Raw genomic sequence first — 24,876 nt, 5'->3', positions numbered from 1 at the left:
TGGTCTGGACCTGCCCCAGGGCACAGGTTTCTCAGTGGCCGAGGTAAGTTTACTTCCAAGTTCACGGGCGTGCGACCTGCACAAGACCTGGCTCAGAAGGCTCTACGTGCTCAGTTTAATGCTCTGCTGTCGCCATCTTGAAATTCTCAAAAAGGTTTAAACAAAGGCCCCACGTTTTCATTTTGCACTGGTCCCAATTCCTGGGTCTCATACAGGAGATTCCCACCCCCCGCCCCACCACAGTCTTTGCTGCTTGGCTAGCCAGGACTGTTCAGGGAAGGAGGGGCCACAGGGAGTTCTCACTGGAGCAGAGCCCTGGGACGCTGGCCATCAATTCCCTGCGGGCCCCAGGCAGCTCACTTCAGCTCTCTGAGCCCACCTTTGCCACCTCAGTTACCCTTGTCACTTGAGAACTGGGCTGGAGCCAGCCCCCTGCCAGGGTGGAGGTGGACACGGGATGCAAATGAACAGGTCCCACAGCCCAGTGCCTGGCTCCCGGCTACATTTCCTGGGGGAGCCAGCATGAGGTCGTCATCTGGTAACTGGGGCGCCCTGGACTCCCGCAGGGCTGGGGTGTAGGCAGACGACACCCTTCTGGAGGGCAGCTGCAGTGGTGTTGCCCTGGGTCCGGGGGGCCCCTCACTCTCGCCCTACACCCAAGCTGCTTCTCTGTCCGGTTCCAGCCTGGACTCAGCCTGGGGGTGTGGCATGAAGAGCAGGGCCCAGAGGGCAGGGGTGGGGCTCAACCCTGATTCTCCCTCCAGACACCTCCATTTCTCTGAGCTGGTTTCCTCGCTCTCTGGACGGGTCGCTGCTGGGAAGGTGAGCTAACGCACATGCTGGGCCTGGCACACAGCAGGTGCTCAGTTAACACCGGCTCCCTGCCCTTTGCAGGGGACTTAAAGTGGGCGCAGGGCGGGAGTGGGGCCGGGCCAGACGGCACGCGCCCCCTGGTGGCGGCTTCCCGCAATGGCAGGCGTCTCCCCGCAGTTCGGCTTCCCTTTAACAGAACTCGGGAGGGGATGGGCTTCTGGCGGGGGGTAGAGCGCGTATCAGAGCTCCTTCCTCCCGCCACTAGGGCGGGCCGGACCAGACCAGCTGCAGTAGATGCATCGGTGACACTGAGCTGCATGCTCTCAGTGCCGGTAGGGAGGAAGAGAGGACATTTATACTCCTATTTACAGAGCGCCGCTCTGCTCCAGACACGGGTCACCCAGGGTCTCCTTTCACTCCGAGTGTTAAGACCGTTAGCTCTAGGATTATCATCTCCATTTTACAGGCGGACAAACCAAGGCTCAGAGCAGTTAAGAAACACACCCAGGGTCCCCCCAGCCTTTGCCTGAGGTGGGGGTCAGGGGCCCTGCCGGTCCAGCCCGCCCCCTCCCAAGCGAGAGTAGCAGGCAGAGCTGGATACCCTTCCCGAGGAGCCCCCGCCAAGGGGGGCAGGCTCCGGGTTCGCACCTGTGTGCTGCGCGGCTCCAGAAGGAGGCAGGTGTGTTTCTCCAGGACTACCAGCTGCGGCAGGGACAACACGCTGCGGAGGCTGATGGACAGAAGCCGAGATCTCTTCTCCAAGGCCAGGGGCGGCCTCATCTTACCGTGTGGAGGGCAAGGCGGAGAGGGCGGGGCCTGGGGGCGCCGCTGGTCAGAACGGAGGGGAGTCGGCAGCGGCCCCTCTTGGGAGCCAGTGCCTCCTGTTTGCCCAGAGGCTCATGTGCACACTTGTGCCTCCCGGCCTTTTGCCCCCAGGGCTGTGTTGACCTCGGGGCAGGATTTGTAAGGGACTCCGGGCCTGGCCGGGAGCAGGGGCTTGAGAAGCCCTCAGCCCAGCTCTCTTTACTGGGCAGGCTGGTCTCGCCCGAGTCCTGCTTACACCTTTGGGACCTTAGCAGTTCTGTTTTGGCAAATGATGCCAAACTTTCACTCTGAGATCTGAATGAGTAATAATACCGTTTATTGAGTGCCTCCTGTGCGCCAGGGCACCTGTTTTTACCAGGGGTAGGGCTGCAGGACCTTCCCACGGCTTCTTGAGACCCTCTCCTGACTCCACTTTCCCTCCAGGCAGGCTGCCTCTCTCCTCCCCCTTATCCCCCAGCCCCTAGAAGGGGGGTCTGCACTGACCTCCCAGCTCTCTCCACCGCCCCCCCACCCCGAGTCCAGCCAATCCGATTGTCACCCTGAACACCCCTAGTCTACCTAGCGGATGCGAGGCCTGGTCTTGGGCGGCCGTCAGTAGCTTTGATGAATTGATCAGCCCCTCCTCAGAACTCCTTCCCCTGCTCCCTGACTCATCTCTCCCCCTCCCCCTACGTCCCCTGTGCTTCAGCTCTGCCCCTTTTCTCACCCTCTCAGCCCCTGGGCCCCCAGCCCACGCCTTGGTCGGCTTCTCCTTTCCATCCCTGGTCTTAAATGCCATCTGGATGCCGACGACCCCAATCCTGGGTCTGCAGTCTGGGCCACACCTGAACTCCACACTCACCGCCCACTGCGCGGTGCCATCAACTCACCATCGACTCAAAGGACAGACACCTTTCTCAAATGTAATCCCCACAAAGGCCGCACCTTGCTCAGCCAAGAGCCAATGTCCCTGCAGTGGCCTGTATGACCTTCCCTGTGACCCCTGGGACCTCACCTGTACCCGCCCCTCACTCACTCCGCTCCAGCCACTCTGGCCCTTTGCTTGTCCTCCAGCACCCAGCTGTGCTCCAGCCTCAGGGCCTTTGCATTTGCCTTCCCCTTGGCCGGGTACCCGCAGGGCTCACTCTTTCAACTTTCAGGTCTTTGTTCAGTCTCCTTCTTACAGAAGACTCAGGGTGCTGGGTGCACCGGGGTCACTCAATCAATCAATCCTCAGTCAACCAACTTTCGACTCAGCACTGAGCCTCATTTACTCCATGAGGGTTTTACATTCCCTCCCTGTCTCATCACCCCCACCTCATTTTTCTCCATTATTCTCATCAGTCCTTGATACGTGCGGTCTGCTCATTCTGTGCCCCCTCCCCAGATGTCAGCTCTCAGAGAACAGGGACCTTCCCTGCTGGCTCACAGCTGGGTCCCCAGAGCTCAGAACAGTGCCTAAACATTGTAGGTGCTCAGCAGTTATTCATGGAGTGAATGACAGAGGAATCTGGGGCTTGGAGAGGTGAAGTACCTGGGCTACCTGCTCTGGGGAAGGCCCACCCAGCTCCATTTGCCACCCTGCCCAGTGCAGTGTGGGGCCCTCTGCAGTCTGAGAACAGGCAGCTCTGAAGTCCCTGGCCTCCACTTCCTTGTCAGATTCACCCTGTCCTGGCCAGGTGGGGAGGCTGGTACAGCCTCACCCCACCTGTAGCATGACCGCTAAATCAGGACCCATCTGTGGCCCTGGGATTCCCTCTGGACTCTAGCTTCCCTCCTTTCCCTGGGATGTTGGCTGGAGTCTAGACTCAGTTTCCCTTTGCAATTCCTTGCCCAACTGCTAGAGCCTGCTCTAGACTCTGCCTGTGGCTGGGGTCTTACCATGAATGACTGCTCTGACCTTGAGTGTCTGGGTGAGTCAGCTCTGGAGAGTGGCTGTGCCCCAGTGGCTCTGGCCTCCATAAGCTGCCCACCCCCTACCCACTGTGGCCTGCACTGGCTCAGGTCCCTAGCCCTGCCCAGTAGGGTGTTGATGTCTGATCTCTCCCCTCTCACTGTCCTGCTGGTACCAAGCCTGAGCTGTGAGGCTGCTGTTTGATGCTGAGCAAGGTCCTGTGTGGGGTTGGGGAGGCTACCAGAGGCTGGAGATGATGTGGATGGCCTGTTGGAGAGTCAACGTGCACAGCATGTCCTGGGGCTCCTTCTCCATCAGAAGCTGGAAATCCCAGGTGAAGGCTGAGTCACTCACACCTGGGCCTATCCCACTTCCGCCACCAAGTCTCAACCCTGCCTAAAGACCTTGGTGCCCAGCACCCCCTAACCCACAGGATTATGCTCTAGATCCTCACCTACCCAGGGGGGTCTCTGTGGCCTGGCCCCCACTTAGACAACTAGAGCATAGACTTTAGAATCAGACAAGCCATGTCTGAATCCTGGCTACCCCCAGACGAGTTGCATGACCTTGGGCAAGTCTCCAAACTGCTCTGAGCTTCTTTTATTCACAGATAACATGATGTTGTTGCCCTTGTGTTACACATGAAGCAAGGAATGAGAAGCAGAGTGTCTGAGTCACAGCAGGGGCTCAGTAAATGAGAACTGTTATTATTTTTATTATCACTATATAATTGTCCATCACTTGTGTGTTTCCTCCACTACCCCAGGGGTTCTGTGAGGCCAAAATCTCTAGTAACTAGTGGTGTGAGCTAGGTCAGTACTAGCAGAGTGGATGGTGCTGGCCTTTCTGGGTCTCGGCCACATCAGCTGTGCAGTGGATGTAACTGGCCAGCTCAGGGTCCCTGTAGGAACCAAGTCATGGGGGGGCCATGGATGTGCTTCCAGGTGTGAAAGCCTGTGGGGGGCTTGTACACGCTCTAGAAATCCAATCGGCCCAAACTTTTCCAGTGGGTGCCTCTCATGAATGCTGCTGCTCTGAGGGAGGTGCCCCCTCTGTCCCGGGAAGCCCTTCCTCTGCCCCAGGACCTTGCACTCACCATCAGACACTCGAAGAGCTCAGAGACCTGGGAGAGCTCGTAGCTTTGGGTGCCCTCGTTGCAGCTGACAGCCCCCATCAGCATGAGGATGGCCGTGAGGAAGCTCGGGGGCCACGCTGCAGGTGGGCGCAGAGGTGGGACCAGAGGCCAGGATGCAGGGTCCACAGACCGTTCCCCTAATCAGCCCCAGGATCCCCACCCTGGAGGCCCAGCCCTTCATGCAGGGCGGGTCCCAATGTCCCAGCCCCTGGTCGAGGCCTCTGACAGCCCGAGAGCCGGTACCTTCGGGGAGAAGCTGTGCAGTCTCCACTTGACGGGCGTGCTCCGGCCAAACTGCTCCAGGACGGCCCAGACGTGGTCCAGGTGGCGGGCTGCAGCAGCCCCACAGTGAGAGCGATGCCCTGCGGGGGCCGGGAAGCAGGGTCACTGATGTGGGGTGGTAGGATCAGGCCTGCCTCTCACCTGGGTGTGTGGAAACTGAGGTCCAGGAAGGGAGGGGACTTGTCTGAGGTCACAGGGCATTTGCCTCCCATCCCTATGCTCTTTAGGACATGCAACTCTGAGCCCAACCTGGTGGGGGGGCATCTCTTTATGGGGGCTGGAGGGGGGCGGGGCAGGAGGGAGAGGTGACTCCTTGGAGGCCTGTTACCCCCTCCTCCCCCCCCCACCCGCTCTGAGCAGCTCTGTCCCCGAGGTGGGAATGAGGGTCCAGGAAGCAGATGTGCAACAATGAAGAGGACACAGCTGTGATGGGCTCAGCGCGGAACTGGGGTCAGGGCTGAGGGTGTGACCAGGGTTAGGGCTGAGAGTGTGACCAGGGTCAGGGCTGAGAGTGTGACCAGGGTTAGGGCTGAGTGTGTGACCAGGGTCAGGGCTGAGAGTGTGACCAGGGTCAGGGCTCAGCGCGGGACCAGGGTCAGGGCTCAACGTGGGACCAGGGTCAGGGCTCAGAGTGTGACCAGGGCCAGGGCTCAGCGTGGGACCAGTGTCAGGGCTCAGAGTGTGTGACCAGGGCCAGGGCTCAGTGTGGGACCAGGGTCAGGGCTCAGAGTGTGACCAGGGTCAGGGCTCAGCGCGGGACCAGGGTCAGGGCTGAGGGTGTGACCAGGGTCAGGGCTGAGAGTGGGACCAGGGTCATGGCTGAGAGTGTGACCAGGATCAGGGCTCAGAGTGTGACCAGGGTCGGGGCTCAGGCTGTGACCAGCGGTCAGGCTAATCCTGTGGTCAGGGTCAGGCAGTTAGGGATCGGGTGATGGCTGGGTCCTCCCCTCTCTCTGCTTGGGCCACTGGTGGGACGTTTCCAGGAGGGTTCTCAGGTGTGTCCTGACCGTGGTGCTGTTCTCCTCGGCTTGAAGGATCAGCCCAGAGTAGATGAGCAGGAAGGCCTGGGGGAGGGCTCAGCTTCCTGTCCTGAGCCTGACGTATCTCTATCCATCCCTGTGCACCCCGGGCGGCCTGCCACTTCCCCTGTCCAGGCTCCCGGGGCCTCCCTGGGCTCCTGTAGCTGCCCTACCGCCCTGCTCTGGGACTAGCAATCCTCCACCTGGTGGTGAAGCTTCAAGGGTTTGGCTTCAAGTCCTGCTGCCTCGCCCCCGCCCCTCTGTTTCTTTCTGGGGCCCAGGCTTTGTTCTAGGTGTGTGTCCCACGGACAGAGCCCCTGGGCCTGTGCGGTGGGCGGCAGGGGTGCTTGTGGCCCACCTTCTCCAGGGGTTGCTCCTGATGTGTCCGGTCGGGCTTGGTGAGTACCCCCAGCAGCTCCTTGGACCACACTTCTGTGTTCAGAAACTGGACTGACTTGACGGCCATCTGTGAGCCGATGGGGGCGGGCAGGGCTGGAGAGGTCTCTCCCTCCACCCTGTGAGCCTCTACCAGCCCGGCCTACCCCCACCCACTCCCCACTGGAGCCTGACCATGTCCCCAGCCCTGGGCAGGGGCTCGGCCGGCATAGATGCCCAGTGAGTGTCCCCTGAAGGTGGCCCCACCAGCGTGTGTGTGCCTAGAGGGCAGAGTTTGTCTCGTTTTCCCACGGCTGTCTCCCTAGCACCTAGACCAGTGCCCGGCAAGTAGTTGACACTCTGTGAATATTTTTTTGAATGAAAAAAATATTAATAAAAAATATTTTTTGAATGAATGAACGAATGAACCAATGATCAAATAAATGAATGAAATGTTTCTTTGAAATATAAAGTCCTAAGATTTCTGCTGTAACGTCGCATGATTTTATCATGATGTACTTCATGGTTTCTCTATTTCCAATGTTTCCACAATTCAACAAGTCTGAGGTTTCTGATCCTAAGATTCTTTGAGGTAGAGATACTCCTGATTACGCTCCCAGCCATAAAGTAGAAAAGAAGAAAAGATTGGTAAATGTGAATATACACATTTCAAGACCTTTGTTCCACCAAACCACCATAAATTAAGTTGAAAGACACAGTAGTTTTTTTTTTTTTTGTGACCTACTGCCCAGAGTTAACATCATTGATACAGAGTACTTTATAAACCTGTAAGAAAAAGATGACAATCCACTTAAAAATGGAGATTTATAAACTCAACCTTGCTAATATTTAAGGAATGGAAATTAAGATTATGTATCATTTTGGCCAAGACTGGCAAATAGCAAAACCACCAAATTTTGTCAAGTAAATGTCCTTTGGTGGGGAGGTGATTGGATTGCACTGAAGTGCAGGTTTGGGCAGTGTTCATTAAAATTTATAACATGCATACATTTCCCCAAGTGATTCCGTTTCTGGGAATCTACCCTAAAGGCGCACTAGCAATGCCATACTTGGAGCACAAGGGCATCCCGCGGCCTTGTGGGACCGAACACCTGCCCAGAGTGCCCCCTGCAGGCAGGACCGTTTGCACCCCCTCTGGGGTTACTCCCTTGGACCCTGAAATAGAAATTGCTCCGGCCTACATCAGAATTGAGAGGAGCTTGTCTGCCCTGGTTATGTCCCCTACCTGGTCCATTTGCAGAATGCTGGGGTGCAGCAGGACCCGGGTGGCTCTCTCACCCACCCACAGAACAGGTGTCTGCTTAATGCCCAGGGGACCCTGGCTTCCTGGAAGCTCCTAATTTCTCCAGAAGCACCAGGGGCCCCTGTCCCCTCTCCCAAACCTTTGTTGTCTTTTGTTCGCTGCTGCACGTACCAGCGTTTGGTGGCCAAAGCGGACCCAAACTGATGTGGCACTATTTGTGGGAATTAGTGTGAATTTTGCATGTTTCTGTAGCAGATATATTCATATATTTAATTCTGCATCTTCCCCAGACCCTGCTAAGGGTCTAAGGGTGTTTATATAATATACAGGGTGGGCACCATATTCCTTTAAAAAAACCTGAAATTTTTTGAAATTTGAAGCACGTCTGTTTCCAAAGTTAAATTTTTTTGAAGCTTTAAATATTTTTAAAATCGAGGTACATTTAACTTACAGTGAAACACACATATCTTTAGTGTGTAGTGCAATGAATTTTGACAAATGTACAGACCCATATGTCTCATCCCATCAAGAGCTAGACCATTTCCCACCACCCCGGAAAGCTCTCACATGAGCTCCTTCCTAGATAATCCCCATCCCTACAAAACAGATATAATTTAGTTCACCATAGGTTACTTTTGCTTCTTCTAGAATTTCATAACAATTGGAATCACGCTGTGTGTACTTTTCTGTGTCTGGTATTTTTTTCACTTAGTATTTTTTTTTTTTTTTAATCAGTCATCAGTTTTATACACATCACTGTATACATGTCAATCCCAATCGCCCAATTACTCAGTATGTTGTTGAAATTTGTCCGCATTTTTTTTAAAGGATTCATTTCTTTTTATTTTTAAATTAATTAATTAATCAATTTTTTTTTTGGCGGCATTGGGTCTTCGTTGCTGTGCGCGGGCTTTCTCTAGTTACAGCGAGCGGGGGCTACTCTTCGTTGCGGTGTGTGGGCTTCTCATTGCAGTGGCTTCTCTTGTTGCAGAGCACGGGCTCTAGGTGCACAGGCTTCAGTAGTTGTGGCACATGGGCTCAGTAGTTGTGGCTCGTGGGCTTAGTTGCTCTGCGGCACGTGGGATCTTCCTGGACCAGGGCTCGAACCCCTGTGCCCTGCATTGGCAGGCGGATTCTAAACCACTGTGCCACCAGGGAAGTCCTTGTCCGCATTTTTGCATGCATTCTCAAGTTCACTTCTCTATTTCTGCTGTGAATTTTATTATTTCATTTCTGCTGCTTGGTTTCAGTTTTTTTAAAAAAATTTAATTTAATTAATTTATTTTTATACAGCAGATTCTTATTAGTTAGCTATTTTATACATATGTGTATATATGTCAATTCCAATCTCCCAATTCAGTTTAACTCGCTCTTGGTTTCAGTTTAACTCGCTCTAGGTTTCAGTTTAACTCATTCTTCTTTCTCTAGTTTCCTCAGGTGGATCTTTGGGAGGGAATGAGTGTGCCTAGTACAGACTGTTTCCAGTTTGAGGCTCTTATGAATAAGGCTGCCGGGAACATGCTTGTATGTGTAATTTTGTGTACGAATGTTTCATGCCTCTGGGGTTAATACCTAAAAGTGGAACTGGTGAGTCATAACTAAGACAATGTCGGTTTTCCAAGGAGGTGTCACCATCCCACCAGCAGTGTGAGTTTCCCCGCCAGCATTTGGGGGAGTCTTTCTCTTTCCTTTGAGCTCTGTCCTGGGTGGGTAGTGGCAGCTCCCGGGGTTTTAACTGACATTTCCCTGAGGATTCCAGATGTTGACTGTTGTTTCTTTGGCTTTTGGTCATTCATATGCCTTCCTTTGTGACATACCTATTTAAATCTTTTGTTTCCTTTTGCAATTGGTCTGTTTGTCTTTTTCTCCCTGATTTTGTAAGAGTTCTTCATTTATTCTGGATACAGTCCCTTGTCAGATATATGTCTTGTGAATATTTTCTCCATGTCTGTGGTTTCCCTTTTTTCACTTTCCTCATAGTATTGTTTGATGAGCAGAAGCTTTAATTTAGATGAAATCCAATTAATCTATTTTTTTTTCTTTTTATGATAAGTGCTTTCTGGGTCCTAAGAAATATTTACCTACCCCAAGGTTGGCAAGATTGTCTCCTGTGTTTTCTTCTAGAAGCGTTTTCGTTTTTTTATATTTAGGCCTTGGGTCCATCTCAAATTAATATTCGTGAATGGTTAGAGACAGGAATTAAAGTTCTTTTTTTCCCCCTAGATACGCAATTGTTGTAGAACCATTTGTTTAAAAGACTCCTCATTGAATTACTCTGGTACCTTTGTAAAAAAAAGTTAATCGACCATATAAGTGTGGTTTTATATTGGAGTTTCTATTCTGTTCCATCGATTTATTTGTTTAATCTCTGTCAATTCTCACTGTCTTGTGGACTATAGCTATTTAGGAAATCTTGAAATCAGGTAGTGTAATTCTTCTAACTTTGTTCTTTTTCAAGATTGTTTTGGCTATTCTAGGTCCTTTGAAATTTCCATATAAATTTTTAACTTATAGATTATGTTTAATTCTATAATAAAGTTAGTTGGGATTTTGATTGACATTGCATTGAATCTATAAATCAATTTTGGGAGAATTGACATCTTAACATTATTGACTCCTGTTATCCATGATCATATATCTCCATTTATTTAGGTTTTCTTTAATTTCTTTTTGCAATGTTTGTAAAGATCTTGCACATATTTTGTTAACTTTATCTGAGTCTTTTATGTTTTTCATGTGGCTGTGTCCTTGTGTTTTTAAACCTTACTTTCCAATTGTTTGTTGTTAGTATATAGAAATTCAATTGACATTTGCATATTGATTTTGTATCCTGAGATCTAGCTAAATTCAATTATTAGTAATTAATAGTTCTAGCATTTAAAAAAAAAACTTTTGTGAGATTTTCTGTGTATGCAATTATGTTGTCTGCAAAGAAAGATGGTTTTACATTTTCCATTGCAATCTGTGTCTGTGTTCCCCCTCCTCTTACCTTACTGCGCTGGTTAGGACTTCAGTGCAACGTTGACCAGAAGTGGAGAGAGTGGACATCTTTGCCTTATTCTGATCTTAGCGGGAAGGTGTTCATTTATTTGTCACTAGGTATGTTAGTTGTAGGGTTTTCATAGATGTCAGTTTCCTCCTATTCCTACTTTGTTGAGAGCCTTTCTCTTTGTGATATTGTGATTTATAATAAAAATATATATTTGGTCTTCATCTCTATTTTCATCTGGCACAGAACTTCTAAAACACTTTCCTAAGTGATTAGAGCAGTAAAGGTGTCTTTTGTTGTTCATAACAAGCCCGGTTCCACTTTTGGAAAGCCCTTAGGTAACCACAGACTGGGGGCAAGTTGCCAGGGGAACCAATCATGGTTAGAGGGCTGGAACTTTCATTCACTCCTCAACTTTCAGAGAGGGGACAGGGGCTAGAGATTGACTTTAATCACCAGTGGCCAGTGATTTCATTAATCGTGCCTATTAAGGAAGCCTCCGTTAAAAGCCCCAAAGGACTGGGATCCGAGAAATTCCAGGTTGCTGAACATGTGTGGACTTTTTGTATATTGCCGGATTTATTTTGCTAATATTTTGTTAAAGACTTTTGAGTTCATCTTCATGAAGGATTTTGGTCTGTAGTTTTGTTGTAATGTCTTTGTCTGGCTTTGGTGTCAGAGTTGTGCTGGCCTTATAAAAAGGTTTTGGAAGTGTTTCTTCTTCCTCTATTTTCTGAGAGAATTTGGATAGAATTGGTATTACTTCTGCCTTAACTTGTGATTGAAAATTAACCAGCAAAGTATCTGGGCCTGGAGTTTTCTTTGTGGGAGGGTTTATAAAATATGATTCCAATTTCTTTGATACAGGACTTCTCAGATTTTCTGTGTCTTCTTGCGTCAGTTTGGTAGTTTGTGTTTTCTAGGGAATTAGTCTATTCAATCTAAATTGCCTAATTTATTGGAATCATATTTTATTACCATTCCATGTTTAAAGGATGTGTAGTGGTATTCTTTCTTTTCTGATATTGAATATTTTTTATTTTCTTGATCAGCCTATCAAGGAGCTTATCATTTTATCAATCTTTTTGAATAACCTACTTTTGGTTTTATTCACTCTCTACTGCTTGTCTGTTTAAAAAATTTCTTTGATTTTTACTCTACATTTTATTATTTTCTTCCCTCTACTTACTTTGGGCTTAATTTGCACTTTCGGGGATAGTTTCTTAAAATGGAGGTTTAGAAAATAGATTTTATACACTTTTTTATTTTCTAATATAGGCATTAAAAATATAAATTTCTTCTAAGCATTGTTTTTTGTTGAACCCCACAGATTTTCAAATTTTCATATTGTGTTTTACTTATCATTCAGTTCAAAGTATTTTCTAATTTCCTTTGTGATTTCTTCTTTGACCTATGGATTATTTAAAAGAGTGTTGTCTAACTTCCAAATATTTGGAATTTTTCCAGATGTATTTTTGCTATTGTTCTCTAATTGATGTTCTGGGCAGAGAATGTACTCTGTTTGATTTCAGTCCTTTTAAATTTATTGAAACTTGACATATGGCCCAGCAAATGATCTATCTTGGTGAATGTTCTATTTACATTTGAAAGGAACGTCAATTAGATCAATTTGGTTAATTACGTTGTTCAAGTCTTCTATGTCCTTGTGATTTTCTGTCTTACTTTTCTATTAATTACTTGTATTGCTGCTGCTGCTGGTGTAATTTCCACTAAGTGCCATTTAATTACTACTATTCTGCTGCTACTATATGATACTAATAACTAATGTAGGGAGTGAGGGCTTCCTGTCAGGCACAGTGCCAAACACTACACGGATTATTTCCTGTCATCTCACAATGAACATTTGAGGTTGGTACTTTTACCCCCATTTGACAGACGAGGAAACTAAGGTACGGAGAGACAAAGTAGGTCACCCGACACGCAGCTGTGATTGGTTGAATCTGGACTTAAACCCAGGTCTGCCAGGGCCCCATGTCCCTTTTCCCTGCCACACAAACCCTTCACGTGGTGTGTGGTCGGAGATGGACCAGCATGACACCCATCCTCGGCTGTGGCAACTTCAGTCCACGCCGACCTCTTCCTTCCTCCCTTGGTCTCAGATCTGGCCTCTGCATCCTCTCTGGGCCCCTCAGTCACAGATCCAGCCCCCAGGGTGGGTGGAAAGGACACTTACTCTGTGCCAGGTGCCTAGAGACCAAGGTTCAAATCCCAACTCCACAGGGACCAGTCCCATGACTGTGGTCAAGTCCTCTCGCCTCCAAGCCTGTTGCTCATCTGTAACAGCCTTGCCCTGCCTCCCCCTCTGTCCCCTCCCTCCCCCTCCCTCCCTGATCTCCTCCCTCCTCCCAGGGCTGAGCGGGTGCCCACCCACGTTGGTTTGCTGCCTGCTCCCTGGGTGCCTCCCATCCCCCATCATCCCGCAGAAGGCCCCGTGGCAGAGCTCCCTCCCTACCTGGGCCAGCTGCTCTTCCCAGCAAGCTTTCTCTCCCTGCTTGAAGAGCTCCTCTGTGGGAGGGAGGGCAGGTCATTGGAGGCCAGACCCGATGTCCACGGCCAGGGCCGGGTCTTGGGCTCCATCTCCCCCATCCCTTGGACACGACTGAGTCAGGGTGACATTGTCCTGCCTCTGCCCATTCTGGTTCCACTGGGGAGGTGAGCTCGGAGGATGGTGAGCCGGACTTGGGCTCAGGGTCCAGAAAGCTGGGCTGGAGTTGTGGCCCTGCCACCCTTGCTGTGTGACCTCAGGTAGGTCACGTTCCCTCTCTGGACCTCAGGCTCACCAATGGTAAATGGAGGGTTCCCTCTGGGCATGGTTGCTTAGGATGTACTTGGGTCTCCTCAAGGGTGGGAAAACGAGGCTCAGAGAGGGGCACATTGGGAGGCTGGAAAGCTTTTACGGAACTTTGGAAACCCAACCTCAGAGGGAGCGGCTGCTTCAGGGATGGCCCTGGGGGTTTCAGACGTCACCCAAGGCAAAGAGGGACCTCCACCCAGCCTGCCAGTCCCAGGCACGGGGTGCAAAGCTGAGCCAAGAGTCCTCACTCCCAAGCACGGCCTCTGAGGCCTCCCCGCCAGGCTTCCTTGTAGAGAGCAGGGCCTGCCACCCCCCTTTCCTCCCCTTGACCTCAACCCCTCGCTGAGGCTGCTGACCAGCTCCTCCCTAAGGCCCTGAGGTGTACTCACACCATTCCCTCCTCAAACTCCTACTCATCTCTCAAGGCATGGCTCAGACTTGGCTGCCTGCTCCGGGAAGCCCTCCCTTGTGGCCACCAGGGCCGCCCGGTACCTCCCCCGCTGGGCAGAAGTGAGCTCAGCTCATGCTTGTGAATGGATGAATGAGTGAGGGCTGAGAGCTGGCACGTGCCTGCCTGGCGAGGCTGCGAGCTCCTGAGGGCGGAGCCGGGCACATGACAGGCGCTCAGTGTTTGCTGTCTTGCGTCAGCTGAGCCTCATCCTGGCAAGACCCTTCCCTGTAAGTCCTCCCTGGGGGTTCTCGGAGACCCCCGCTATCCAGGCGGTCCTTCCAGGGGCTCAGAGGCAGCGGCTGCTGCGGAGACACGGAGACCCGGACCCCGCAGGCCCAGGACGTGCGGCTGGGTGACCCAGGCCCGTGGCACAGCCTCTGTGAGCTTGGCCTCCGTCTGCCGGTGATCCGGGGAGAGGACCACGTGGCAGGGCAGGCCTGCCTCCTGGGCCTCCTGGCTGCGTCCCGATTCTGTCCAGGGCTGTTGTCGAAGTGCTGACAGCAGGAGCGCAGGCTAGTGGGGATGGGCGGCACAGCTAGCCGCTGGTGCCCTATCCTGGGGGACCCCCAGGAGTGGCCCAGGCTGGCCGAGGGGAGGTGGGCCGTGGGCGTGCTCGGGCCGGAGCCCGTGGCCCTCTGGCACGGGGATGCTTCACTGTCGCACAGCCTGCGTGTGTCCCGCGGGTCAGCAGCCCTGCACGCCCCCTCCTGCTCTCTCCTCATGACCTCCCCCTCCCCCTGCTGGCCTGGGGACAGAGGGTGGCCAAGCCCAGGCCCTGAGCACGGGACGTACCGTTAGAGGTCAGGACGCCCATCACGTAGAGGAGGCTGCGGGGCGGGAAGACGCCCGACAGGACCTCGGTCTCCAGGTGCTGGGCCACCAGCCGCCACACGTGCCTGCAGATGGCCACCAGCACGTTGCTGGCCATGTCCCGGTGGGCCTCCTCCAGCTCCTGGGTGCGGGCAGAAAGGAAGAGTGGTCTGGTTTGGTGGGCAGGACGGCTACCGTCAACCCAGTTTTTCGATAGAAAACTGAGACTGAGGAAGCCCGATATACACAGCTGGCAGGTGAAGATCAGGTCCAATCTCAGGGCTCAGAACTACATGTGACTGTCAACATCCCTGGTCCTCTTACTGGTCCAAGGACCCATCGTCATCCTTCCTGCTTCTGAGCCTTTGCTCGTGCTGTACCTGCTGCCTGGCGCACAGTTCCCACTTGCCCCGTCTATCCAAGCCCTAGCCCTGCATTTGGCGGCATCTGAAAGTGAGGGGTCTCTGGTCTCTCCCCACGTGCCGCTGGTCCCTGTGATGCTGTTTGATCATCCTATGAAATTGTTATATCATTTATAAATTTTTAAAAATTTATTTATTTGTTTTATTTATTTATTTTTGGCTGCGTTGGGTCTTCATTGCTGCACATGGGCTTTCTCTAGTTGAGGTGAGCGGGGGCTACTCTTCGTTGTGGTGCGCAGGCTTTTCATTGCGGTGGCTTCTTTTGTTGCGGAGCGTGGGCTCTAAGGCACGCAGGCTTCAGTAGTTGTGGCACGTGGGCTCAGTAGTTGTGGCTCGCGGGCTCTAGAGCGCAGGCTCAGTAGTTGTGGTGCACAGGCTTAGTTGCTCCGCGGCATGTGGGATCTTCCCGGACCAGGGCTCGAACCCGTGTTCCCTGCCTTGACAGGTGGATTCTTAACCACTGCGCCACCAGGGAAGCTCTATAATTTGTTGAAAGGGTGGATATGAGGGCTTCTCGTTAAGATAGTGGATTGAATGTGATTTTGCTCTTTCAAAAAAAGCTCTCAACTACACTACATTTAGGAGATTTTTGGCAAGGGCAATAGCCACCACGCTCTGAAGCTGGAAAGGAGATGGGTGAGGCAGCTGTGCTGAGTGCTAAGCTGCTGGGAGGGCAAGCTGAGAACCAGCGCCCCCAACACCACACATTGTTTGATAGAAATCCTGACGGTTGTGTCTCCCAGATGTTTACAGCTAGGGAGGCCGGGGAGAGGGCCAAGAGGTTTAAGGAGTAGTCAGGTGCCCAGATGCCGTCCCCACTCCACACACCTGGAGCGTCTCTGGAGAGGCCAGGCAGAGGGACTCTGGGCGGGGAGGCCAGGCCTGCAAGCTCAGGGGACAGACACTGCCTGGGCCAGGTCCTCCACAACGCTGCCCGGGGCTGGGCCCCGGATCAGGGTCTTCCCTGGGAGATCTGGACAGCCCGGGAGGAACGACACAGAGGTGCTGATACGGGGGCGGGGGACATGGGGAGGCCAGCAGAGGGCTCACCTCATAACTCTACGGTGGGCCTCCAATCCCATCTCCCACCTGTGTGCTCAGAGCGCCTTATCAACCCCTAAGCACAGGCAGACGGCCACGCAGAGGAGGCCATGGACGCGGGAGGCACTAAAACCACAGCCACAACTGCAAACCCGACGAAACCCAGAAAAAAGCCACTTGGAAGAAATAGAGGCCAGAGAGATGAAACTTCAAGCAAAACACTCCCTTTAATATCCTGAGAGATGAGAGAAGATACTGTATCCGTGAAGGTATAAACAGGATGAAACGGGAACATTCTGAGAACAAAAATCGAGATCTCTTGAAAGTTAAAGCCTCATGGACATGAGTGGAAAACTCAGTAGAAGTTCTGGAAGATAACGGATCTTCAGAGAGCGGAACAAAGGACAGAAAGATGGAAAAGGAGAGGCAAGATGAGAATATTAGGAACCCTTGAAAGCTCTGCGTCTGAGTGTTAGACATTCCCCAACCCTAGAACAGAGAAGCACAGGAGACAATATCATCAGTGAATTAAGTAAGCATTTTCCAGAAGCAAAGGACTCAAGTAGCCAGACTGCAAGGATGCAGGACCGCCAAGCACGGAGGCTAAAACAGACCCAGAGACGAGCACACGCTGGGCGTGGCAGAAAGTGCAGGACAGAGATGCCACGAAGCAGGGAGGAAGGACCAGGGTTCAGAGTGGCTTGGGGTCTCTACAGCAGCACCCGGGGCCGGAGGACAACGCGACAATGGTCAACAACGCAGAGTCCGGGGGAAACGGAACAGAGCTATTTCCAGAAACTCATGGTCTCAAAACTGTACATCCCTAGGGGGATGTGAATCCAGCACAAGAGTAAATCAGGATGGAGGAAGGCTTGGGTGTAGGAGAGGGGGGTCCTGGTGGCACTGGGTAACCGGAGTCCCAGACTCCGAGACGCCGGAAGATGAGTTCCGCTGGCCTTGACATACCTGCTCTCCCCTGTGAGTCCTGGACCAGCTCGTGGCACCCGCAGAAGCGCCTGCCCCCACCTGCTGGAGAGCCGGAGGTGGGCTGAGCTGTATTTAGAAGCAGAGAGTGAAGAGCAGTGTGGCCTCGGGGCCCTGCTGGCCCTGGCCCTGCCTCAGGCTGCTCCAGAGAGGCTCCTGTCACCCGGACACCTGCGGGCTTTGCTTGTCCTGCAGCCCTGGTCAGCCTGGGTCCCTGCCGACCGCCTCCCCCCCAGCTCTGTATGACTACTGTGCTGTGAACGCTACATAGATGCTTTGCACTTTTAAGTTATCCCTGGCATGTGTCACAGTCCTGAGTGAAAAGGTTTTTTAATTTAAAAAAAAAGAATTTTAGAAAGAAAATAGTTATAGTGGATATGGACTTTGTTTCCCGCTTTTCTCCGATATTCACAGTAAGATGGACGCACGACGTGTTTGTGGGGTGTGTGGGAGCTTGCCACCCCTGCTCTTTACCAGCTGCGTAATTCCTCCAGGCAAGTGTCTTAAACTCTCTGAGCCTCGGTCCCTCCACCTGTAAATAGGTGTCATAAACCCGTGGTGGGAGGATTAAATTACGCCTGTTCTCACTTTGTGGGGCGCCAGGGCTTGGTCGGTGGTGATGGGTCTTGGTGGCTGGTCACAGCTCTCCGACCACGATCACCACGTGTTTATTGCCTAGTCGACCACGGGGCAACCCTGGGCTGGTCTGTCTAAATAAGAGCCGCTGGCCCCCAAGCCCCTGGAGCAGAAATCAGCCGAGACCTTTGCTGGGCCTGGGGCAGCCCTGACTGAGCTGGGGGTGGGAGTGGGCGGGGAGGGTGGCAAGGGATGTGCGGTTCAGGTCCAAACCTGTGGTCACCATCAGGCAGACACCCTGAGGCAGGCAGCCGAGGGCTGAGTTACAGCCTGGGCGGTGGGTGGGATGCACAGACCAGCAAAGAGCCTCGCCTTTCTCATCTGTAAAGTGGGTGCATGACGTTGCCCTCTGAGGGGGCTGGTGGTAATAAAATAAGAAAATGGGCAGAATGGCCTGGTCAAGCACAAGGCTGGGTACTCCTGGCATTCTTTGGGTCCCCAAGGCAGCTGCCTGCATCCCAGAAGCCCTTGTGGAATGGCCTGTTTGCTGGTGGGGGCGGCAGTGGGAGGCCCACCGTGGACTTGGTCATGTTCTCCAGGGCCAGCTGCATGAAGGTCTTCTCCCAGGTCTCCTCCAGGGACTCACTGGCTCCAATGACAGCCTCCAGGACGTGGAAGAGCCAGAACTTGTGCCAGGCGGAGATCTGTGGGCAGCAGAGAGGATACAGGCTCAGGACGAGTTGGGTCTGATCATGCGGGGAGTCGCCAATGAGAGCATTGGTGGGGGGAGGGGGAGGAGGCCAGAGGGGAGAGAGCACAAGTGGATGCTTTTGGCCATCTGTCCAACAACCCCTTCATGAACAGGCCCTGGGCTAGGTTCTGCAGAGACAGATGAATAAAAATTTGTCCCCATCCTCAGGGAACTGCTAGGGGGTTTTAAAAAGCATTCCATCAGTTCCTCCAGTCATTCTTTTTTTTTTTTTTAAATAAATAAATTTACTTATTTATTTATTTATTTTATTTTTGGCTGTGTTGGGTCCTCATTGCTGTGCGCAGGCTTTCTCTTAGTTGCGGCGAGCGGGGCTACTCTTCATTGCGGAGCACGGGTTCTAGAGTGCAGGCTTCAGTAGTTGTGGCGCACGGGCTTAGTTGCTCCGTGGCGTGTGGGATCTTCCTGGACCAGGGCTCAAACCCGTGTCTCCTGCACTGGCAGGCAGATTGTTAACCACTGCGCCACCAGGGAAACCCCTCCATTCATTCTTTTATTCACTCATTCATTAAAAAACCAGACAGAGCTTTCCCCCAATCATCTACCCAACCATCCATCCCCTGTGACTTTAGACAAATCATTTCCCTTCCCTAAGCCTCAGTTTCCTCATCTCTGGGGATCATAATAATCTTACCGAGAGATTGTTTAGAGGATGGTGCACACGTCTTCGTCCACTGTCCTTCCTTCCCCCTTGGTTCACTGGACACATGAGATTGACTTGCCCCAAATCATGGCGCTGCTGTCTGGAGGAACCAAGGTTTGATTCCCCTTTGGGATCCAGCCCTCCCCTCTGCTCCCCACGCCTGCCCTGAATGGCCCGAGCAGCCCCCGCCTCCAGGTTGTCTACAAAGTAGTCATGGATGGTTTCCGGCACCAGGTTGGGGTCCCCGTGAGCCACGTTCTTGATTTTCTTGATGATGTACTTCAGGTGGAGGGGGTCTGAACTATTCAGGTCCCGGAGCATCGTGAAGCAGATGGCTAAAGCAGATGGCAAGAAAGTGTGTGGATTGGTGTGCTGTGGGAATGTCACATTGTGCTAACAGGGCTGGGTGGGCAGGGAAGGGGTAGGGCTGGGAATGGGAAACAGTGATCTGAAAGGGAGGACTGGGAACTGAACACATTGGGAAATCCTGGGCCTCCTGACTCTTCTGTCCGTCCTTCCGGGGTTCAAGGTAGGATGAGAAGCAAGAAAGCAAGCAGGGAATGCATCCTTGTTCACCCATGCATATTTCCATCCATGCATTGATTCATCCTCCTTTTCATGCATCCGTTTCCCCGTTCATCTCTCACCCACCTCTCCTTCCCCCTGCTTGCACACCCTTATGCTCGTCCATCAATCCATCCATTAATAAATGTATCCATCTATCTACCCATCCACTCATAAATTCATCTATTCATCCATCTACCCACTCTTCATCCATTTAAAAATCCATCTACCCATCCACCCATTTATCCCTCCATCCACCCAGCTATTCATAAATTAATCATCCATCCCTCTGTCCCTCCAGCTATTCGTTCCTTCATCCTTTCATCCTCCATCCAGTCACCCAACATTCAATGATGTTCATTCACTGTGTGGTCATAGGGCTGTGTGTGCGGCTTAAAGGGGAGTCAGGGCCCAGCTCTGTTCTGAAGGAGCCTCCAGCCCAAGGGAGCCCCTACCCAGTATTGGTGGACTTTAGTTCTGTGGGGGAGTTGTATAAAAGGCCCTGGGCACACAGAGAGGGGAGGGGTGATAAATCCTGACTAAGGTGGAGAGTCGGGACTGTCTTCTCAGAGGAGGTGGCACTTTAACTTGGCCTAGAAGGATGAGGGCAAGTCATCCTTTGAATGAGGGGAAAAGCATTCCAGTGAGCGGACCAGGGGTAAGCTGAGGTTCTAAGGTGTGAAAGGAGCTGGAGGAGAATGGAGGGTGACGGGTGAGAGAAGGCATTTTGGATGGTGCCTCAGGAGACATGAAGAGGCCAAGGAGGATGGGCAGGAGTCTCTGCTGAAAGCTGCACTAAGTCCACACCTCTTGACACCCCAAGGTCCTGGAGAGTGGACTTCCTCTGGCCCTCGCCCCCAGGACTTCTTCGGGTGGAGGGACTGAGGGGCTCTGCTGGAACCTGACTGCCCTGCCTGAGTCCCGGGGCCAGTGGTCACCTGCGCTGTGGGCTTCCTCCATGAGTGTCTTGTGCTCCTTGGGCACCAGGCGGCCTGGCTGCTCCGTGACTTGCAGAGCAGGGTGGTGGCGGGGCGCCCCGTCTGTCCCCGCGGGCCGAATCCTGAGGCACGTTTATGTAAGACTGGTTCTTCATGGATTCAGAGATGTGGGAGGAGATTCTGAAATGGAAAAGGGGTTCCTGGGTGTACGCATCTGGGTGCCCGTGTGTGCGTTCATGGACGCAGGTGCAGTAGACGCCGAGAGCCACCTTGGTCTGGATCAGGCTTGGCGACATTCTTCCATGCACCCACCCTTCTGTTTAATAAACTGACTGAATCCTGGGAGGAGGGCAGGGGTCTGGAGGCCCCAGGGACACGGTTGAGAGGGCAGCATCACCTGTGGGCCTGGTGGGGCCTTGTTTCCCAGCAAGTGTCGGTGGCACAGACATGGCTGGCAGGAATTAGAGGGCTCAGGGTATGGCAGCCCCTCTTAATACTAATATTAAGAGGGCCAAGCCCTCTTAATATTGAACTATGAAATGTGTGTCAGATAAAGTCACTCAAAATCCTCCCATGGTTTCCCACCGCACTCAGAGAAAAACGCAAAGTCCTAAAAATGATGAAGGTGACACTTCCATTCAAATGGAGTCCCAAGGACAAGATTCACCCTCCTGCCTTACACAACTGGAAAACTGGAAAAAATATACAAAACCATGAATAACAGATATTAGGCAGAAAGCAGGGCAGGACAATGATTCCTGATGGATGGAAAACCAACCAGGCTAGCTCCAAATTGCTGCAGCTTGCTGCCTGAAAAATTTCTAATTTGCAGTGCAGGGGGAGGGAGCCCAAGAAAACCTAGTGGTCTACTTGAGTTGGGGAAATAGAGGTGGAAGTTTGGGGAGGCCAAAGCAGCCAGAGTTTGCAGGGAAGAATAATAGAGAGCTGCATAGGGAGGGACAATGAGCTCTGGACATTTTCAGAGCACCCCCTCCCCCCCAAGTCTTTCTCTGCATGCTGATCAGTACATGTGTGAAAAGAAAGCACCCGAAGGAGCAGAGGAAACAATTCTTGGAGTTTACACAGTCTGAGAGTAGTTCCTTTTTTCATCAGCCAGAGTGGAAAACCTTGTAATTCATAGGGCATTGGTCAGAGTACTATGAATGGTATTATCTCAATAGTGGGGAAAAATTTCAGCCCTAGACAAGAATGCTTTGGCCTGCCCTTATAAAGCTTAAAGGAATGCCTCGAAAGGACCAAATTGTTTTTCAATAATTTAATTATATGCCAGAACAAAGCTCAAGAATATTTATAAAGTACAGGAATATCCAGTACCTGAAAAGGTAAAATTCACAATGCCTAGCATTGAATAGAAAATTAGCAGGCATGCAGAAGTGGCAAGAAAATATGACCCATTATGAGGAGAAAAATCAGCAGATCAAAACCAACACATAAATGACACAAATGATAGAATTAGTAGGCAAGGACATGAAATATTATTATAATTATATTCCATATGTTCAACATGGTAGATTAAAACATAAGCACGCTAAGGAAAGACATGGAAAATATAAAAAAGGCGAAAAACACAATGCTTAAGATTAAGAATACACAGAATGAGTTTAACAGCAGATTAGACACCATAGATGCAAAAATTAGTGAACTTGAAGACACAACAGAAACTATCCAAAAATGTAACACTAATAGAAAAAAGATTGGGAAAAAAAAAGGAACAGAGCATCAATGAGTTGTGGGACAACTACAAAGGGCCTATTTGAGTCCTCACAGGAGAAGAAAAGAGGACAGAGAAATATTTGAAGAAATAATATCTGAAGTTTTCAAGTTAATGAAAACCATAAATCCACAGATCCAGGAAACTCAGTGAACCACAAGGAAAAGAAACATGAAGAAAACTACACTAAGTTACATTGAAATAAAGAGGAAATCTTAAAAACAGCCAGAGGAAAGAAAGACACATTTTATACAAAGGTATAAAGATAAGAATGAGAGCCATAAGATTAAGAATTAGTTCTGTTCTTGTCAGAAATAGTGCAAACCAAGTGACAGTGGGGCAACATTTTAAAATAGAAAAGAAAAATAGAACAAAGAAGAGATGGGACAAAGAGAAAACAAATTGCAAGTTGGTAAAATAGAAACCCATAATAGAAAGAGAGATGGGAAATCCCCCAGCATTTGGAAACTAAATAACACATTTTAAAATAAGGCACAGGCCAAGAAGATATCAAAAGAGAAAGTAAAAAGGATTTTGAACTGAAGGAAAATAAAAACACAACATATCAAAATGCATGGGGTGCAGCTAAAGCAGTGCTTAGAGGGAAATTTATAACATTAAAATTTATAGTACTAGAAAGGAATAAAGGTTTGAAATCAATGACCTAAGCTTCCATTTTAAAAACTAGGAATAGAAGGGTATATTAAAGCTAACACAAGAAAATAAAAAGTAGAACAGAAATTAATGAAATCAAAAACAGAAAAACAATAGAGAAAATCAACGAAACCAAAAGCTGGTTCTTTGAAATGATGAAAACATTTGATAAACTTCTAGCACTATTTATCTGAGGAATACAAGGCTGGTTGAACATTTGAAAATCAATCAATGTGGGGACTTCTCTGGTGGTCCAGTGGTTAAGACTCCATGCTTCCACTGCAGGGGGCACAGGTTCAACCCCTGATTGGGGAACTAAGATCCCACATGCCATGTGGCATGACCAAAAAAAAAAAAAAAAGAAAATCAATCAATGTAATTCACCGTATTGGCAGACTAAAGAAGAAAATCATATAACCATCTCAATAGATGCAGAGAAAGTATTTGACGAAATTCAACATCCATTCACAATAAAAGCAGGAATTCAGAGAACTTCCTCAATCTGATAAAGAGTACTTACAAAAATCTTACAGCTAATATCATACTTAGTAGTGAAAGATACTGTTTTCCCCACATAATAGGGCATGAGGTGAGGCTGTCTACTCTCACTACTCCTATTTGACATTGTACTGAGGGCTTAGTCAATAGAAAGTGGTAAGAAAAGAAATTAAAGGCATGCAGACTGGAAAGGAAGTATCCATATTTGTAGAGGACGGTATTATCTAAACAGAAAATTCCAAAGAATCCAAAAAAAGCCCTACTAGAACTAAAAAGTGAATTCAGCAAATTTGCAAATATAAAGTCAGCATACAAAAATCAGTCATGTTTCTATATACCTAGCAATGAACAATTGGGAATTAAAATAAAAAAGGTACTATATACAATAGCACTAAAAATCATGAGCTATTTAGGGATAAATCTATCAAATAATTGCAAGATCTATATACTGTAAAATATAAAATATTGGTGAAAGAAATCAAGACTTTAATAAGTGAAGAGGCATACCATGTTCACAGATTGGAAGACTCAATATTGTTAAGATGTCTGTTTTCTCTAAATTTATCTAAATATTCAATGCAATTCCAATCAAAATCCCAGAAGAATTTTTTTTGTAGTAACCAACAAGTTGTTTTGAAAATTTATATGGAAAAGTAAAGGAATGAAGATAGCCAAAACAATTTTGAGGAAGAACAAAATTGGAGGACCGACACTACTGATTTGAAGATTTATTATCAAAGCTATAGTAATCAAGACAGTGTGGTACTGATGAAAGCACAGAAATATAAATAAATAGGACAAAGCATAGAGTCTAGAAAAAGACCCACACGTATTTTGATAAAGGTGCAAAAGCAATTCAATTAAGAAAGGATAGTCTATTCAACAAATGGCATTGCAATAACTGGATATACACATGTAAAAAAAAAAATCCCAATTTATACTTCACTACATACATAAATTAACTCAAAATGGATCATAGACCTTAAAGTAAAACCTAAAATTCTAAAACTTCTAGAAGAAAATATAGGAGGAAATCTTTGTGACCTTGAGTTGGACAAAGATATGTTGTATATGACACCAAAAGCACCACCCATAAAATAAAAAATCGGTAAATAAATTCATCAAAATTAAGAACGTCTGCTTTTCAAAAGGCAGCTATAAAAAAATGAAATGGGGGCTTCCCTGGTGGCGCAGTGGTTGAGAATCTGCCTGCCAGTGCAGGGGACACGGGTTCGAGCCCTGGTCTGGGAAGATCCCACATGCCGCGGAGCGACTAGGCCCGTGAGCCACAATTACCGAGCCTGCGCGTCTGGAGCCTGTGCTCCGCAACAAGAGAGGCCGTGATAGTGAGAGGCCCGCGCACCGCGATGAAGAGTGGCCCCCGCTCGCCACAACTAGAGAAAG

At 50.0% G+C, this 24,876-nt stretch overlaps 1 protein-coding gene across 1 annotated transcript in view; it reads right to left on the bottom strand.

Annotated features, from left to right (window-relative positions):
- Nucleotides 1-18,300, bottom strand: part of LOC309614640 (maestro heat-like repeat family member 5) — a 54,172-nt gene extending 35,872 nt beyond the window's left edge. The window contains 12 exon segments of the mRNA XM_082363206.1: nt 1,340-1,641; nt 1,723-1,792; nt 3,753-3,832; nt 4,608-4,755; nt 4,757-4,845; nt 4,848-4,987; nt 4,990-5,008; nt 5,876-5,992; nt 6,306-6,413; nt 13,049-13,101; nt 14,634-14,793; nt 18,250-18,300. Coding sequence (XP_082219332.1) covers nt 1,340-1,641; nt 1,723-1,792; nt 3,753-3,832; nt 4,608-4,755; nt 4,757-4,845; nt 4,848-4,987; nt 4,990-5,008; nt 5,876-5,992; nt 6,306-6,413; nt 13,049-13,101; nt 14,634-14,793; nt 18,250-18,285 — 1,322 coding nt within the window. The 5' untranslated portion in view covers nt 18,286-18,300.
- Between the last annotated feature and the right edge of the window lie 6,576 nt (nt 18,301-24,876).

Source organism: Balaenoptera borealis (genome assembly GCF_965194805.1).
Source record: "Balaenoptera borealis genome assembly, chromosome: 17".
NCBI classification, from domain to species: Eukaryota; Metazoa; Chordata; class Mammalia; order Artiodactyla; family Balaenopteridae; genus Balaenoptera; species Balaenoptera borealis.
The sequence above is the reverse complement of the archived record's forward strand: the minus strand, read 5'-3'. Positions and strand labels throughout refer to the sequence as shown.